Source organism: Malaclemys terrapin, chromosome 4, assembly GCF_027887155.1.
Source record: "Malaclemys terrapin pileata isolate rMalTer1 chromosome 4, rMalTer1.hap1, whole genome shotgun sequence".
NCBI lineage: Eukaryota > Metazoa > Chordata > Testudines > Emydidae > Malaclemys > Malaclemys terrapin.
In genome coordinates, this window is record NC_071508.1 from 107,565,793 (window position 1) to 107,582,165 (window position 16,373).

Sequence of the window (16,373 nt, forward strand, 5' to 3'; positions counted from 1 at the left end):
TTCCTTATTCATTTTCTCCACACCACTCATGATTTTACATATCTTTATCATATCTCTCCTCTTTTCCAAGCTGAAAAGTCTTAGTCTCTTTAATCTCTCCTCATATGGGACCCGTTCCCAACCCCTAATCATTTTAGTTGCCCTTTTCTGAACTTTTTCTAATTTCTTTTTTGAGATGAGGAGACCACATCTGTACACAATATTCAAGATGTGGGCATACCATGGATTTATACAAGGGCAATAAGATAGTCTCCGTCTTATTCTCTATCCCTTTTTGAATGATTCCCAACATCCTGTTTGCTTTTTTGACTGCCGCTGCACACTGTATGGATGTCTTCAGAGAACTAGCCACAATAACTCCAAGATCTCTCTCCTGATTAGTTGTAGCTAAATTAGCCCCCATCATGTTGTATGTATAGTTGGGGTTATTTTTCCCAATGTGCATTACTTTACATTTATCCACATTAAATTTCATTTGCCATTTTGTTGCCCAATCATTTAGTTTTGTGAGATCTTTTTGAAGTTCTTCACAGTCTGCTTTGGTCTTAACTATCTTGAGCAGTTTAGTATCATCTGCAAACTTTGCCACCTCACCGGTTACCCCTTTCTCCAGATCATTTATGAATAAGTTGAATAGGATAGGTCCTAGGACTGACCCTTGGGGAACACCACTAGTTACCCCTCTCCATTTTGAAAATGTACCATTTATTCCTACCCTTTGTTCCCTGTCTTTTAACCAATTCTCAATCCATGAAAGGATCTTCCCTCTTATCCCATGACAACTTAATTTACGTAAGAGCCTTTGGTGAAGGACCTTGTCAAAGGCTTTCTGGAAAACTAAGCACACTATGTCCACTGGATCCCCCTTGTCCACATGTTTGTTGACCCCTTCAAAGAACTCTAATAGATTAGTAAGACACGATTTCCCTTTACAGAAACCATGTTGATTTTCTTCAACAATTTATGTTCTTCTATGTGTCTGACGATTTTATTCGTTACTATTGTTTCAACTAATTTGCCCGGTACAGACGTTAGACTTACTGGTCTGTAATTGCCGTGATCACCTCTAGAGCCCTTTTTAAATATTGGCATTACATTAGCTATCTTCCAGTCATTGAGTACAGAAGCTGATTTAAAGGACAGGTTACAAACCATAGTTGTTAGTTCCGCAATTTCACATTTGAGTTCTTTCAGAACTCTTGGATGAATGCCAACTGGTCCCGGTGACTTGTTACTGTTAAGGTTATCAATTAATTCAAAAACCTCCTCTAGTGACATCTCAATCTGTGATAATTCCTCAGATTAGTCGCCTACAAAAGCCGGCTCAGGTTTGGGAATCTCCCTAACATCCTCAGCCGTGAAGACTGAAGCAAAGAATTCATTTAGGCTAGGTCTACACTATGGGGGAGGGAGGGCGGCGATGGATGGTGTTCCGACCTAAAATACGCAACTTGACCTAAAATAAGTTGCATATTTTAGGTCAACTTACCTGGCTGTGAGGACGGCAGTGAGTTGACCGCTGCCGCTCCCCCGTTGACTCCGCTTCCACCTCTCACTGCGGTTGAGTTCCAGAGTCGACGGCAGAGCGATCGGGGATCCATTTTATCGCGTCTATACTAGACGCGATAAATCGATCCCCGACAGATAGATCGCTACCCACCGATCTGGCGAGTATTGAAGAGGTGCCCTCAGTTTCTCCGCAATGATTTCATCGTCTTTAAGTGCTCCTTTTGTATCTCGATCGTCCAGGGGCCCCACTGGTTGTTTAGCAGGTTTCCTGCTTCTGATGTACTTAAACATTTTGTTATTACCTTTTGAGTTTTTGGCTAGCTGTTCTTCAAACTCCTTTTTGGCTTTTCTTATTACATTTTTACACTTAATTTGGCAGTGTTTATGCTCCTTTCTATTTACCTCATTAGGACTGGACTTCCACTTTTTAAAAGATGCCTTTTTATCTCTTACTGCTTCTTTTACATGGTTGTTAAGCCACAGTAGCTCTTTTTTAGTTCTTTTACTGTGTTTTTTAATTCGGGGTATACATTTAAGTTGGGCCTCTATTATGGGGTCTTTGAAAAGTGTCCATGCAGCTTGCAGGGATTTCACTCTAGTCACCGTACCTTTTTAATTTCAAGGAATATAGTAGTGGCATTGATCACTGCAGGAAGTTAGCTCTGTACATGTTTGTGCCTATTTACAGTTACCAGAGGTTTTAGGGATATATCCAAGATGACAAAACACTTCAAAATACTTCCAGCTGATTCACATACTTTACACGGTTCATTGCTCTACTTTGGAAATCCATTGCATATTTTGTGCAAAATGTATCCATACAGCATTACTTAGAGAGCCTCATACTAATTACCTATGCATATCAATCTTGAGATGGCCTATTCTTGTCATCACCTCTTTCTAACACAAAGCAGTTTTGTTGTTGTTTTAAGTACAGCTAAACTGTGCCTACGCAATTGGGTAAAACATTAAGCATTAATACATCATTTGCATGACCTGTATTTGTTAAAAATCTATATACAAGTAATAAAATGCTATTCACGTACCCCCCAAAAACACCACATAAGATTGCATAATATATATTTACATACATTACTAATTACCACACATGAAACTTGTGTGGGAAAGTTCACTATGTAGATACAAAAATGTTCAATTATGAATTCTTTCCCTCTTCCCTCACGTCACATATCTCAGTTTGTACAGATACATACCAACTGTTTTCTGCCGTACTATGCTTCTTGCCTTTTCTGTCCCTGGAGATCCAGTCGTTGTAGCACTGCGCTGTCTCATTGGTGCCTGTCCAGGCTGATCACGGCTCCAACCTCTAGAAAAGGACTTATCAACCGATGATTTTTGGAACTCATGCCCAACTCCTGCAAAAATTATAATTTTTTAATCTATTCACTTAGTCACCTGAAATGTTCATAGACTAGACCTTTGCAGTGGTCACCTTTTCAAATAATTTCCACTTAGCTTCAAATGTAGAGTCTCGTAATGCCAAGCATGTGACTTCAGAAAATGAACAAAACTTTTTAAAACCACATTTATGAACCCCATCCAAACAACATCAATCGAAATATGTCCATACTAGGTCAAAGCTTCTAGTGCAATTACTGTTGTAATTCCTTTCTGACCTTTCCAATACACAAACCCAAGAAAAGTGAGTTTAGCAAGGCCATACAAAATAAAATGAACAACTGTGGATAGTTTTTCCCCCTTTCTTTCCAAAGCATTTAATATAAAGTATAATTCCAGCTATCCAAATTCCCTTTAACCAAAAATCCTAGTTACCAAATCCACAGTCTCTCTCCATATAGCCCTACTGCAGCTAATAGCACTTTCAACTATATGAACAATCAGTTATCCAAAACATGCGAATGTCCCCCCAGGCCATTTGGATAAATGGGAGTGCACTGTATTTCATCTTTTGTTGTCGCTATTAGAAGCGAGACATACAAAGCAAGATATTTAAAAATCATGTATTAACTAATTAATTTTTGTTGGAAAATAATTATACACCATAAAGATTCAGGCACAATAAGTAACTAAGATGCTAAAACATCTTAACACCAACATGAAAGAGGAAAAAATAGGACTAGCTCATTGGAAAAGGCTTTTGTGATCTCAAAATTAAATTGATCTCTATGTGAAATACTAATGCAACAATCTCAAAGAGAAAGTAGTAAATTCTGAATGAAAATTTTGTAAATCCCCAAATAAGTTAAACAGACATCAGTATGGCTACTGCAGCTGCTGGAGCTATTTGAATAAGTTACTTGTATTCCAAGAAACAAATGAACAAAGGATAACCAACAAATGAAGTATGTCCTCACAGAACACTGATCCACTATGTAGCAGTATGCGCCAGATATAGAATCTTAGGACTGGAAGGGACTCAAGAGGTCCTCTAGTCCAGTCCCCTGCAGTATTATTTAGACCATCCCTGACAGGTGTTTGCCTAACCAGCTCTTAAAAATTTCCGGAGATGGCAATTTCACGACCTCTCTAGGCAATTTATCCCAGTGCTTAATTACCCTGACAGGAAGTTTTTCCTAATGTTCAACTTAAACTGCCCTTGCTGCCATGTCCCATTGCTTCTTTTCCTATCCTTAGAGGTTAAGGAGAACAATTTTTCTCCCTCCTCCTTGTAACATCCTTTGATGTACCTAAAAAAACTGTTCTATCCTCTCTGTCTTCTCTTCTCCAATCTTCTCTCAAAGGTTACATTTTTTTCCTAGACCAGCAGTTCTCAAATTTTAGCAACCCAAGGACCTCCATTTTGATTTAAAATGTTTTGGACCACCAAGTGCCCCCTTGCTCAGCCCCAAGCCCTGCCCCCACTCCACCCCTTTCCCCAGGGCCCCACCCACACCCCACCACTTCCTGCCCTCACTCCACCTCTGCCCCTCTTTAACGCCTCTTTCCACCCCCTGCCCCAAGCACACTCCGTCCCCACTCCTCCCCCTCCCTCTCAGTGCCTCCTGCATGCCACTTAATAGCTGTTTCCCCGGAATGCAGGAAGCACTGGGAGGGAGGGGGAGGAGTTGATCAATGGGGCCGGCGGACCCTGTGGAGTACCCTGGCAGACCCCCAGTTTGAGAAACTCTGTTCTAGACCATTAATTATTTTTGTTGCTTTTCTCTGGACTTCCTTCCATCATCTAAATCCTTGATGAAGATATTGAACAGAACCGGACCCAGAACTGATCCCTGTGGGACTCCACTTGATATTCCAGCTTGACTGTGAATCACGGATAACTACTCTATGGGCATGGTTTTCCAACCAGTTATGCACCCACCTTATAGTAGTTCCAACTAGGTTGTATTTCCCTACTTTGTTTATGAGAAGATCATGCCAGACAATATCAAAAGCCTTCCTAAAGTCAAGATCATATCACATCTACTGCTTCCCCGCTATCCACAAGGCTTGTTTCCCTGTCAAAGAAAGCTATTAGGTTGGTTCGATACGATTTCTTCTTGACAAATCCATGCTGACTGTTATTTATCACCTTATTATCTTCTTATAGGTGCTTGCAAATTGATTGCTAATTATTTGCTCCATTATCTTTCCAAGTACTAAAGCTAAACTGACTGGTCTGTAATTTCCCGGGTTGTCCTTATTTCCCTTTTTTATAGATGGGCAAATTATAGTGCCATTTTCCAGCCCTCTGGAATCTCTCCTGTCTTCCATGACTTTTCCAAGATAATCATTAATGGCTTAGATATCTCCTCAGTCAGCTCCTTGCATATTCTAGGATGTATTTCATCAGACCCGAGTGACCTGAAGACATCTAACTTGTCTAAGTAATTTTAACCTGTTCTTTCCCAATTTTAGCCTCTGATCCTACTTCATTTTCACTGGCATTCACCATGTTAGACATCCAATTGCTACTAACCTTTTTGGTGAAAAACAAACAAAAACGTCATTTAGCACTTCTGACATTTCCACATTTTCTGTTATTCTCCTCCCCCGCCCCCCATTAGTAGTAATGAGCCTACCCAGTCCTTGGTCTTCCCCTCCCACCATTACTTAAAGCATTATGTTCTCCATGCCTGAAAATTGTGGTTTGGTTTTCCTCAATGAAAAGAGGTTAAATATTTTGGAATTTATCGACAACATTCAAAGTGATGCTTGATGAGGAGTAAAGTAATTGAAAATACATCTTATTTGCAGAATGTGCCATAATCAGAGCAATGTCCTCATTGCTATTTGCAGATGTGTGTGTATGTACCCTTACCAAATAGGAAGGGTAAGGAAGCTTGCCAAAAAGAAATTTAATTGACTAATCACCTCCAAAATCACATTTAATAATGAATGACTTAGTGGAGCTCTATGAAGACTGTTCACGTCTAGATAAACATCTCTTTTAATCATTTATTCCTTTTTTGGGTTCTGTGGCTCAATACAGAAAAAGATATATGATATTTGTGCTTTCATGCATGTGTAGTACTGTTCCATGATTCAAAAGACATGTTCCAGCAAATGTTCAGTTAACTGCATACATTTTTATCTGAGAACAGACTCTTTCAAACACTGATGACATGAAGAGATGCAAATTTATGACTCAATCTTAGTTTCACTGGGGGTAGCAGGGATGGGAAGGCTATGAAGGACAGGGAGACGAGAAAGTGTGCTTTAGAGTGACACCTCTAGGCCAATTTAGGAGGAAGATGTATTCATCCAATCCTCACAATACCAAGTAATACAGTGAAAACCAGGGATTTCTTAGGTAGGGGAATCTGTGAAGCCCCAAGATAAGGCATTTAAGTAGAGGATGAAATGTATTTAATTATAAGAGTATACAGAAACATTCCTATCTGCCCCTCCCAAGAAAGAAACAAACATCAGAATACATCATCTCTCATTCATGACACGCAGAACTGTTATAGCAAGTGTCTTTCTCTTGGCTTCGAATGGACTATCACCTCACCGGTCTGATTCTAAGGCCTGGTCTACACTAACCCCCCAATTCGAACTAAGGTACGCGACTTCAGCTACGTGAATAACATAGTTGAAGTCGACATACCTTAGTTCGAACCTTACCGCGGTCCAGACACGGCAGGCTGGCTCCCCCGTCGACTCCGTATACTCCTCGCGCCGAGCAGGATTACCAGAGTCAACGAGGAGCACTTATGGGTTCGATTTATCGCGTCCAGACAAGATGCGATAAATCGAACCCAGAAGTTTGATTGCCTGCCGCCGAACCAGCGCGTAAGTATAGACAAGCCCTAAAAGATAAAAAGTGGACTGTAGAAAAATTACAATTATTGCATCTGTATAACAGATTTCCACGTAACAGAATACCTAATTTTTACATAGTGCTTTTCATCAATAGATGTGAAAGTGCTTTACAAAAAGGAAGTCGGTATCGTTATCCCCTGCTTTAGAAATGGGGAAACCGAGGCACAAAGAAATGAAATGACTTGCCCAAACTCACACAGCAGGCCAATTGCAGACCTGGGAATAGAATCCCAGTTTCCTGAGTCTAGCTATTAAGCCACTCTGCCTCCGTTCATATTATTCAGGACTGTAAAATAGCCCATTTTCTACATTCTATAGAATATCTACAACACTGAACTCTAATCTGATTCAAAAACTTGCAACATTCAAATGCATTATTAAGAGGCTCCTTTTTTCTTAAATAATCATTACAGTCAAAGTAATTTTGACAAAACTGGCCTTCAAGGCTTACACCTCAACTGAAACAAAACAAGGTGGGCCCAAAACCTGAACTCTCATAGTCAGTGGCAAAGTACTAGCCCAGACTACAACTTTAATCAATATTCCAATAACATGTTTACTTTAAAAAATTTAGAAAAAGTGAATAATGTTAGCAGTGGGTTTACAATCTAGTTAAGGTTTACTAGAAATCTATCAAATATTACTAGAAAATGGACATAATTCCCCCTCTTATTACTAATCAGAAATTAATGGTTATGACTGATGTTTACAGTTAACTAAATTAAACTGACACAAAGAGAAAGGAATACCGCTCCACAATATGTAATTATAGGCTTAATCCAGCAAATATTTAAGGTGTTTGCAGGATTGGGTCCTATGCTAGGATGTAGTGGTTTTTAATTTACAAAGTATAATCTACAAAAAAACAGAAGTTGTCCCATTTCAGTAGACAGACACAGCTAATTAGACATATATTAGGGCCTGCCTCCCTCTTCCCCCTGCCCCTTCCAAGACTCAATTTATATAATTAAATTATATAATACAGGATGTCTTACCTTTGCCTTTGTGCTTTTTCTGTTTCTGCTCACTCAATTTATCCAGTGGTAAGTCACTGAGGTCCAGGCTGTATAGGTTTCTAGCTAATACTTTTGTTAGCGTCTCCATAGTCAGTGACCACTCAGTGGCCAGCTCTTCCCAATATGTCAGTGATGACATTACAGACAGCAAATCATCCCAAAGCTCTCGAGAGATGTACACGTTTAGATTTGCTTTGATCCAGGCTACTATAAGAGTCTAAAAGAGTAAGTAATTTAAGTGACAATAGTTGGCTTGTTAACATAAGGCAACAGAAGAGTATTCAAGCATCAGACTTTACTGTCTGAAACAAAAATAGAAATTTCCATATAGTGTCCACAACACGCGCACACAACACACACACACCCTCTCTATCTCACACAAATCTTACATGAATTTCCATGTGATGATTAAGCCTTTTTGTTTTCACTCACAGTTGTGTGGTGTGTTAGGTCATTTAGCTGTGGGAACAAATTGGTTTGATTTATAAAAGATTTCTTCAGATCTTAACATAGTTTAGTTTGGATTACATCCCATGCATTTTGTTTCTTCTCTTTTTTTAAAAAGCATCTGGAGGTTCTCCAGACCCCAGAGAAGCCATCAAAAGAGCAACTTGGGCTATCTACTTTGAATGACTCTACTGCTGGCCCATCCCCATGGAACAATGCGTTTTCTGCACAGGTAGGGCAACCACTACAAGGGGAAAAGGGTGGGGCTGCAGTTTTCCAGCTAAGCACATTGCAAAAGGAGAGAGACTACTTAAGAAGGGCGTTGCTCTGAAGCAAGTGGGGCCTGACCATTGCCAGATGAAAACAGGATATGCAGGAAAGAAGCCATGAGGGACTTTGCCCTGCTGGAAATGCTGGCAATCCTTGGATGCACAGAAGGGATGAGATCAGACTAAAGGGTATTTTCCCAAAGATCTGTAACTCTCAAGTGCTTTAACAGTAACATGATTGCAGTTCAGAAACTCCTTTATAGAGCCTGTATTCCTTGTTTTCTTGCCATGTTGTCCCCAACATGGGCTTCTAGCTTAACCCGAGTGCCCACAGCATCAGTGGAACTCTGGGAAAGCATATGTAAGTTAGTGGGAGGCTCAGGAGGTCTGAGGCATTTGGTTTAAGGGTCTAGGCTGGCTGAACAGCAGAGTCCCATGTCCCAATCCCAGCCTCATGTCCCCATCCCCAAGCCCCCAACCTGGCCCTCCCCACTGTCCTTCGGGGCCAGTCCCTGGAGCCCTAACCGGCCTCTTTCCCTCCCCAGTCCGTCTCCAATCACCTGCTTTTGCCACATCCCGGCCTCCTACCATCTCCCCAGGGCTGCTATCTGGAGTCTCATTGGTCCCCCCCCACTACCCAGAGCCTTCCTGCCCCTCTACTGTCCCAGCCCCCAGAAGGGCATTGTACCTCTAGCTAAGCATAAATTCCAACAGCTTCATCTCCTCAATCCAAGCTCAAAAGTACTCACACACATTCACACCTTGCTTTGCGGCCCAGATCCCAGCCCACAACCATTCTTCTCCCCCGTGGCCCATTTCTGTTATTTGGCTCAATTGGTGGGTACGGCGGAATGTTTGGAGGGGTGAGGGGGAAGAGTAGCAATGCCAGATGCCTCAGGCCAGCCTCGTGCATACCGTTTTCAGACAAGGGAAATAAGGTCACCTTACTCTCTGGGCAGGGTGGGCATGGAGCTGGCAGGCAAATGGGGGTATGGGGAGGGGAGCTGGACCTTGACAAAAAATAATTACCCCCAACTTAGAGAAATAGTTGTCAGCACGTTGTTATATATAGTAATGCTATTATTAGATGCAACTAGCCCTTTAACATGCAGTGGTCCCAATATGTAGGCAATATGCTTATTAAAAATTCTAGTCTCAGATGACAAAAGAGATGGTGCGTGATGTAATATTTTTTAATTGGACCAACTTCTGTTGGTGAGAGAGACAAACTTTTGAACTTACACACAGCTCTTCTTCTGTCCTGAAGCCATGTAAGCTCAAAAGCTTGTCTCTCTCACCAACTGAAGTTGGTCCCATAAAAGATATTACATCGCCCACCTTGTCTCTAATACTCTGGGACCGACATGGCTACAATACCACTGCAGAGGACAAACATGTCAACTGCTTTTGTTGCAACCAGCCTCATAGCCAAAGTTACTCTCTCATTAAATTTATATTTACTTGCCTGAAAAAGAGGTCCTGCAAGTCTTCCTGCTAAAGTGGAGTTCTTTCTTCCTTGATACTGCAGGAAAGCCTGGGATGGCATCTTCAGCACAGATTCTGTGACCCTGAGCAGCACAAGTAACATCTGCTCCCTGCAAAGCAATATTAAATCGAGTTACTTTTTCAGTACATATTTGGGCCGTGACACGTAATAAATTATCATTGTCTATGTTTCTCCCCTTACACAAACATTTTTTAAAAAACACAAAGTGTAAGGGTCAGAAACAGCTCAACATCAGTCTATTTTTAAAAAGTCTATCACTCCTGCCCCTTATTGCCAGTCTCTCTCCATTGCCACAACAAGGAACCCCTGCCGGATTCCTTTTCATGTGTCATATAAGGCTTTCTACCTGCTCTCTCAAGGAAGCATGGCTCTCAGGAGTCCCAAATGGCAGCAAAGTTATTTTTAGTTAGATCACTATTTCTGATCCTAACCTACACTTAAAAAAAAAAAAAAAGCACCAAGTGAGAGTATTTGGCAGGGGACTGGTGTCATAACAGAAGATGACTTTTCTAAACATACTCTACCAGATCTAAAGAGGATGGCAGGGAAGAAGTGTCTTCACAGTTACAACTGAATAATGTTGGTTGAAGGTTTGTTTAAAGTTATATGATGCCTGTGAAGGCGTTACATTTAAAATTATCTATTGGAGTTTGCTAGCGATTCCCATTTTACTCCCAAGTCTCCACTGGATAGCTGAGAACCAAATCTGACTACTTTTGTTTTTCCATATATGGATACATAGTGATGGTAGCCCTACTTATGAAGAACCCAGGAGACATCAATAAGGGACAATGAAATTTAAATTACAATGAAAGAAGTTGGAAATTTAAAGATTTGCTGTTGTTCTCTGCTGCAGCAGACCATGGTGGCATTCTACTATTCCATTAGAACAAGACAGGGGTGGGGGGAGAGAGAGAGAGAGACTGACAGACTGACTACAGAAATGGCTCAGCTTTGGAGCTTGGTTTTGCCCCATGTACCTGGTTTGTTAGAAAAAAAAAATAAGCTGGTTAAAGTGCGGATGGACTTTTGCATTAAAAAAATCCTGAAGCCAGAATAAAGTTGCAGACAAGGACCATTATAGACCTTTAAACATTAAATTACTGAACTTGTATACATCCACTACCTTCATGCTAGCCCTACTCCAACACAGATCTCTGAAAAGAATCTTCCTATTGCTTTCCTAGGTAAGTGGACAAGTACCCCCAGGTCACAGAGAGCGGGACAAAGGAGAACAAAAACAAGTCTATGCTCCTTTCCCCCACAAAAACAAACAGAAGTGGTCACAGGTAATACGAACACCTTACCACCATGGGAGATGAAGGGGGGGAAGGGAGAATACTCACAAACAGGAAGGGGGTTGAATGCCCATTCTACCAAACATCCTTCCTCCAAAAGTGGTAGAGCTTGGCTTCCCCAGCTCTTGGCTCTCAAGCACTATTTCCCCCAATGGGGAAGTGAGAGGTACTGAATCCAGCTTTTAGTAGGGTTGAGGCCACGAAACGGGATGGCTATATACACTGCCCCCACCTTCCCAAAAGCTGGTAAGTCTGGCCCTGGCCTTGGAATAGAAGCCCTCAGTGGCCATACAGATTATCTGCTTCTCCTTCCTCCCCACATCCCAAATGAACATTCAGCATTGGCTACTCAGAAAAGGTTCCTGTCTAGGACCTTTTCAGTAGCTCTGGAGTAAGGACGATTGCAGCTGCTTATCTTGCCTCACAGCTCCTCTCACCATCACTGATGCTGTCTTCTAGTGCGGAGGGTATCTATTTCTATCCTTTCCACTAAGCAGTCCCCTTCCAGCTAGGATGGAGGTGTCCACATGTGTCTGTTGTAATAGTTATCTAGGTTTATTTAAAGGGTTTTGCAGGAGGAAGGCAGGAGATGGTCCATGTGTACTTTATACCACCAACTCCAGCAAAATGATACTTTAAAGTAAACCTAGATATGCATCAGTCTTAAAACAGTGACTCGTTGAGAGAAATTGACTCACTTAGTAGAACCCATCCCATTGGACTTCCTGGGTATTAAAAAGTTTTAAATATTTGGTCCAGTTCATTAAAAAAAATCTTAAAGATAAAAGCATAAGCTTTTTACCAAGTCTTCTTGTCCATTGTTACTTGCACCACCATGTGACGGTAGATATTAAGAATGCGTTTACACATATCAGTGTGCTCATCCAAAAGAGTTTTAATTTCATTTGAAGGCTCAAGAAGAAATATATTTGAAGAGTTTATTATAAAAACCTATAAACAAAAGAAGTGGCAATTAAAATTATTAGCCTGAGAAGCTAGCCAGTTTTAGCTCTGATTAAAACAACTCAACAGATAACCATAGAAAAGAAAAGTAGTGATATAAATTTTCATAGGTACATCTCTTGTTTAGCCTGCTTTAATGAGTGTCAAATTCAAGAATAAAATTGGTTTAAGTTTCAGTTTAGCAGAAGAGAAAATTTTTCACATTTTCTATAAAACATTTGTACAAATTTCTTCAGATATATTATACGGAGAATTACTCAAGGCTGTGTTAAAACTGGAGAACATCCAACAGCATAAACCCACTGCTGTCCTCTGTAACACTGCAACCACACAGCAATATTTGATAAAACCATGATAGCGTATCTATATACACACAGTGTGCCTGACAATGATGGTGGAATTTCTATATTTTGGGACTTGAGTTTTTATCCCACTGCGTATAGCACTGCTTGCTAAGAGTAGGGTATTTGGGATATTTACCAAAGAGGCTGCCCTCACACTTAGCACCATTCTGGGAGTTTTGTATAGCTAGCTCACGATTCCAACACTCCAGTCCATACTATCAGAGTTAGCCATGTACAGTTACCTTCAATTCTGTAAGGGAATGGATATCAAACAAGTCTTGCTTAGCATTAATAAAGAACAAAACAGCAATGGGGACAATTTAGAAGAACAAAGAAAGATGATCGCAATCTTTGAAGCATTATTTATGGGACAATGCTCCAAGATGAGCAGTCTGCTGTGCTTAGATCCTGGTCACCATACTTGCCCAAACTGAGTGCCAATTTTGAGACTTGGTCCAGTCTCTTGAGTGGTGATAGGACTGCGCTGAGAATCTAAAATGAGTGGCTGAAAATCTTTCAGATAAAGACACACCTTTCATTCTTTCTGTATGCAACTTAGCCTAACATGACAGCTAGACTCTCTCAGTGAGCAGGAGAATAGCTATACGCATTGTGGAGACTGACCACAAGTAAAGATTAAAGCCCACTGGAACACATACATGTGCAAATTTCTTGGAAAGGCTACTGCATTCAGGGTAAGCAATGAAATATATACAATCCTAGAGAGGCCTCTTATTACTAATAAGCATTCCTCTAAGGTAAGTAGTATTTGTAAATAAGGCTTTCCAGCTGCAATGGATCTACTGATGGAACTCAACTGCCCATTCTCCATCTACTAGACAAAGCACCAAGCAAATCAACCAGAAAGGGTACTAAATCTACTGTGTTGTAAGCCTTTGTTGATCACAAATGTGACGTCCTGGATATTTACTTTAGCTGGCCTGCCAAAGTGCATTATGTATGGCGTTTCAGGAACTCTGGCTTGTACCAGCTGGGATACTATTTTTACCATGCACACCAAATGTTAATAGAGTGCAACCACAGGGATTCTTGAGATCCTGCCTATTCTTTGCTTCCTGATTAATGAAATTATATCTGGATTATCCCAAGAGCAAGACACTGCTTTAAATACTGCCTCCAAAAGAGTAGAATATGCCTCATGAGGCTGAAGGGCGATGAGACGCCTTTTGAAATGTTATGATATTGTCAGAGTATGTCCCAATGCCATTTTGGGATGCTGTGGTTTATACAACACTATATGACAAAACGGGGAGGTTTTCCAACAGACAGGCAGAATAATTTGAAGACAAAGTTAATACATCTCAGCAGCCTCCAATTCCTGATAGACAGGAGACCACGTGAGGAAAGCTAACTTAATGCAAAGTGTTTTCTGCCAATACAGCAGCAAATGGGAGAGAAGAGAAAATAATCAAGTTTCAATAGCAGTAGGCTACAAACTGAGCTGTGCATTATCTGACTTTGAAGATCTACCTCTTGGATATGGATAATGCTCAAACTGATTAAGTATGGGAGTACCTTTTATGTATTTATTATTACAGCAACTATAATTTTTGACTAATTTATCTGATTCAAATTTGAAGAGACAAAATATTTCAGGTATCAATGTTTTTATTTCTCATTCTTTAGGAAACCATGAAACATAGTATATTGTAAAATACAGCTTTTAATAAACAATCACACCCTGACTTGGGATCTGAAAATAATATAGTTTGTTAAGATTGACTGTACATTTGGATAGTGTCTGAGTTATTGCACGGAGGAAGACATTAGGTTTAGGGCCTGATCAAGTGCTCATTTAAGTCAACGGGAGTTTTTCCCATTGATTTCAACAGGCATTGAAACAGGTCATTGGGGACAGTGTGACTAAGGAAGAGTAGAGTAGGATAACAGGTAGGACAAGGACAACGTGGAGGTTAAAGGAACCACTACTAGAATGAAAGATTCCAGAGTGAGGTTGGTGGAAGGTGACCACTACATTAATACTCCAAAGTAAGTTCTCACTCTTCCTTTTTCATGGTGGGAGTAGAGGCCTCAAATATTTGCCTCAGAAGTTAAGCCTGGCTTTCTGATTTGCATCTCTTGGCCTATACACTCATGAAGTCATTGGTTATATATCTGCAGTTTTACTCTCGTCTGCTTTGGGTATCTGTAGCTCAATATTTAGTCCTTTGCCAGCTTTTTCCTCTTCACGTTTTTAGAAGGAGGTCTGGTAATTTTCCTTTTCTGTTCCACTGAAATGCAAGCAGCTGCAACGGAAGGGGGCTCTCAGCACCTTATAGACTCGGCATGGCAGCTGTGCCTTCCTGGTCTGTTGAAGAAGCAGAGCAGAGATTAGTTATATTTAGCAGCAGGCATTTATTCCTGTTGCAGGACTGGAATGCTGCTGTGTGCTGGACTTGTTAAGGTCTGTCTCAGGAAGTCACTGGTAAAATACTATGTATTCTTTAGAATGTGCACCATTAGTTTCAGAAATGTCTATTCTTGATTAGTGCTTTTAGAAGCAATAGTAGGAACTGAAGAATAATCATATACATACTTTTCCAAAATTCCTAATGTTTTTTATATGTTTGTGCCCTTGAATGCTGTCTTTATTATAAGGAGAAAGAACAGAGGTGAATATCTGTACTAAATATTTGTCCTTCTCCTGAGTGCCAATGAGGAATTCTGGGCTTCATATACCAATTACTTTATTACTGCTTGGGACTTTGGTTCCCAATAAAACATAATGCCTTAAATCAATCTGGTGTTCTGTTTGGCTTTAATAAATTTAAATAAGAGACAGTTAAATGGGTATGATTGTTATTTCTCTCCTTATGAAATCAGCTATACTGATAACTAGCTTATAGAAAAAAAGCAGTTTGGTTGCAAAGGCAGCAGGAATGGGAGTTTGACTATGCCACATTAACGTGGGGGGTTTTGGGCAGAGAACGAAGCAACACCAGAAATATTATAGGCTCTATTTGCAGCTTTGTTCATCTCTGGGAAATGGTAAGCATACTTTTTTACTGGCAGCTATCATTGTCCTTATAACATCAGCATCTTGCAATGCTGACTCAGTAAACCCCCTTCTATTTTCAAGCACACACCAGAAATAAGATTCAGTAAATGTAGAGAGAGCACAATACCTTGCATGAACATCTGCCTCTCTTGATTGCTCTGGTTTGTCTCCTCTGCCAGCTGTACTTCATGTGGTAAGACGCATTGTTGGGGACTCAAAGCATATTCACTTTACTCATTTGTGGCGGTGGCTCTGATAAACTGAGGAGGCTTGATCAGTGGCCTGGCCTGGCCCAAGAATAATGTACATCACATCAAAAAAAGGGCAGGTTATTCGTGCTGAACCAATGCTATTGTTGTCATCTCCGGACTTACTATACCAGAGGCTTTAATGTTCTCCCAACAATGCTTGGCATTTCATCCAATCCATAGTTTAGCTAATCTGACACCTTGTTGTAAATTTCCTTATTGTTGTCAAAGAGAACTCAATATGAATGAAGTCATCACTTCAGATCCTGCTTGTAGAAGCACAGAAATGTAGTGCTGGAAGGGACCTTGAGAGGGCACCTAGTCGATCCTGCTGCATTGAAGCAGGACCAAGTAAACCCAGACCATTCCTGAGAGGTGTCCGTCCAACCTGTTCTTAAAAACCTCCAATGATGGATTCCATACAACCTCTCTTGGAAGCCTATTCCTGAGCTTAATTACCCTTATAGTTGGAAAGTGTTTCCTAATACACCTCTACTTCGATATAACGC

General features: G+C 40.6%; 1 protein-coding gene across 3 annotated transcripts in view; it reads right to left on the reverse strand.

Annotated features, from left to right (window-relative positions):
- The window catches only part of RALGAPA1 (Ral GTPase activating protein catalytic subunit alpha 1), a 245,567-nt gene that overhangs the window by 166,884 nt on the left and 62,310 nt on the right, over positions 1 to 16,373 (reverse strand). For all 3 annotated transcript variants that reach the window (XM_054025345.1, XM_054025347.1, XM_054025346.1), the window contains exons 13-16: positions 12,093 to 12,241; positions 9,951 to 10,080; positions 7,749 to 7,986; positions 2,724 to 2,885 (exon numbers count right to left, since the gene is read on the reverse strand). In XM_054025345.1, coding sequence (XP_053881320.1) covers positions 2,724 to 2,885; positions 7,749 to 7,986; positions 9,951 to 10,080; positions 12,093 to 12,241 — 679 coding nt within the window. The remainder of the gene's footprint in view (positions 1 to 2,723; positions 2,886 to 7,748; positions 7,987 to 9,950; positions 10,081 to 12,092; positions 12,242 to 16,373) is intronic.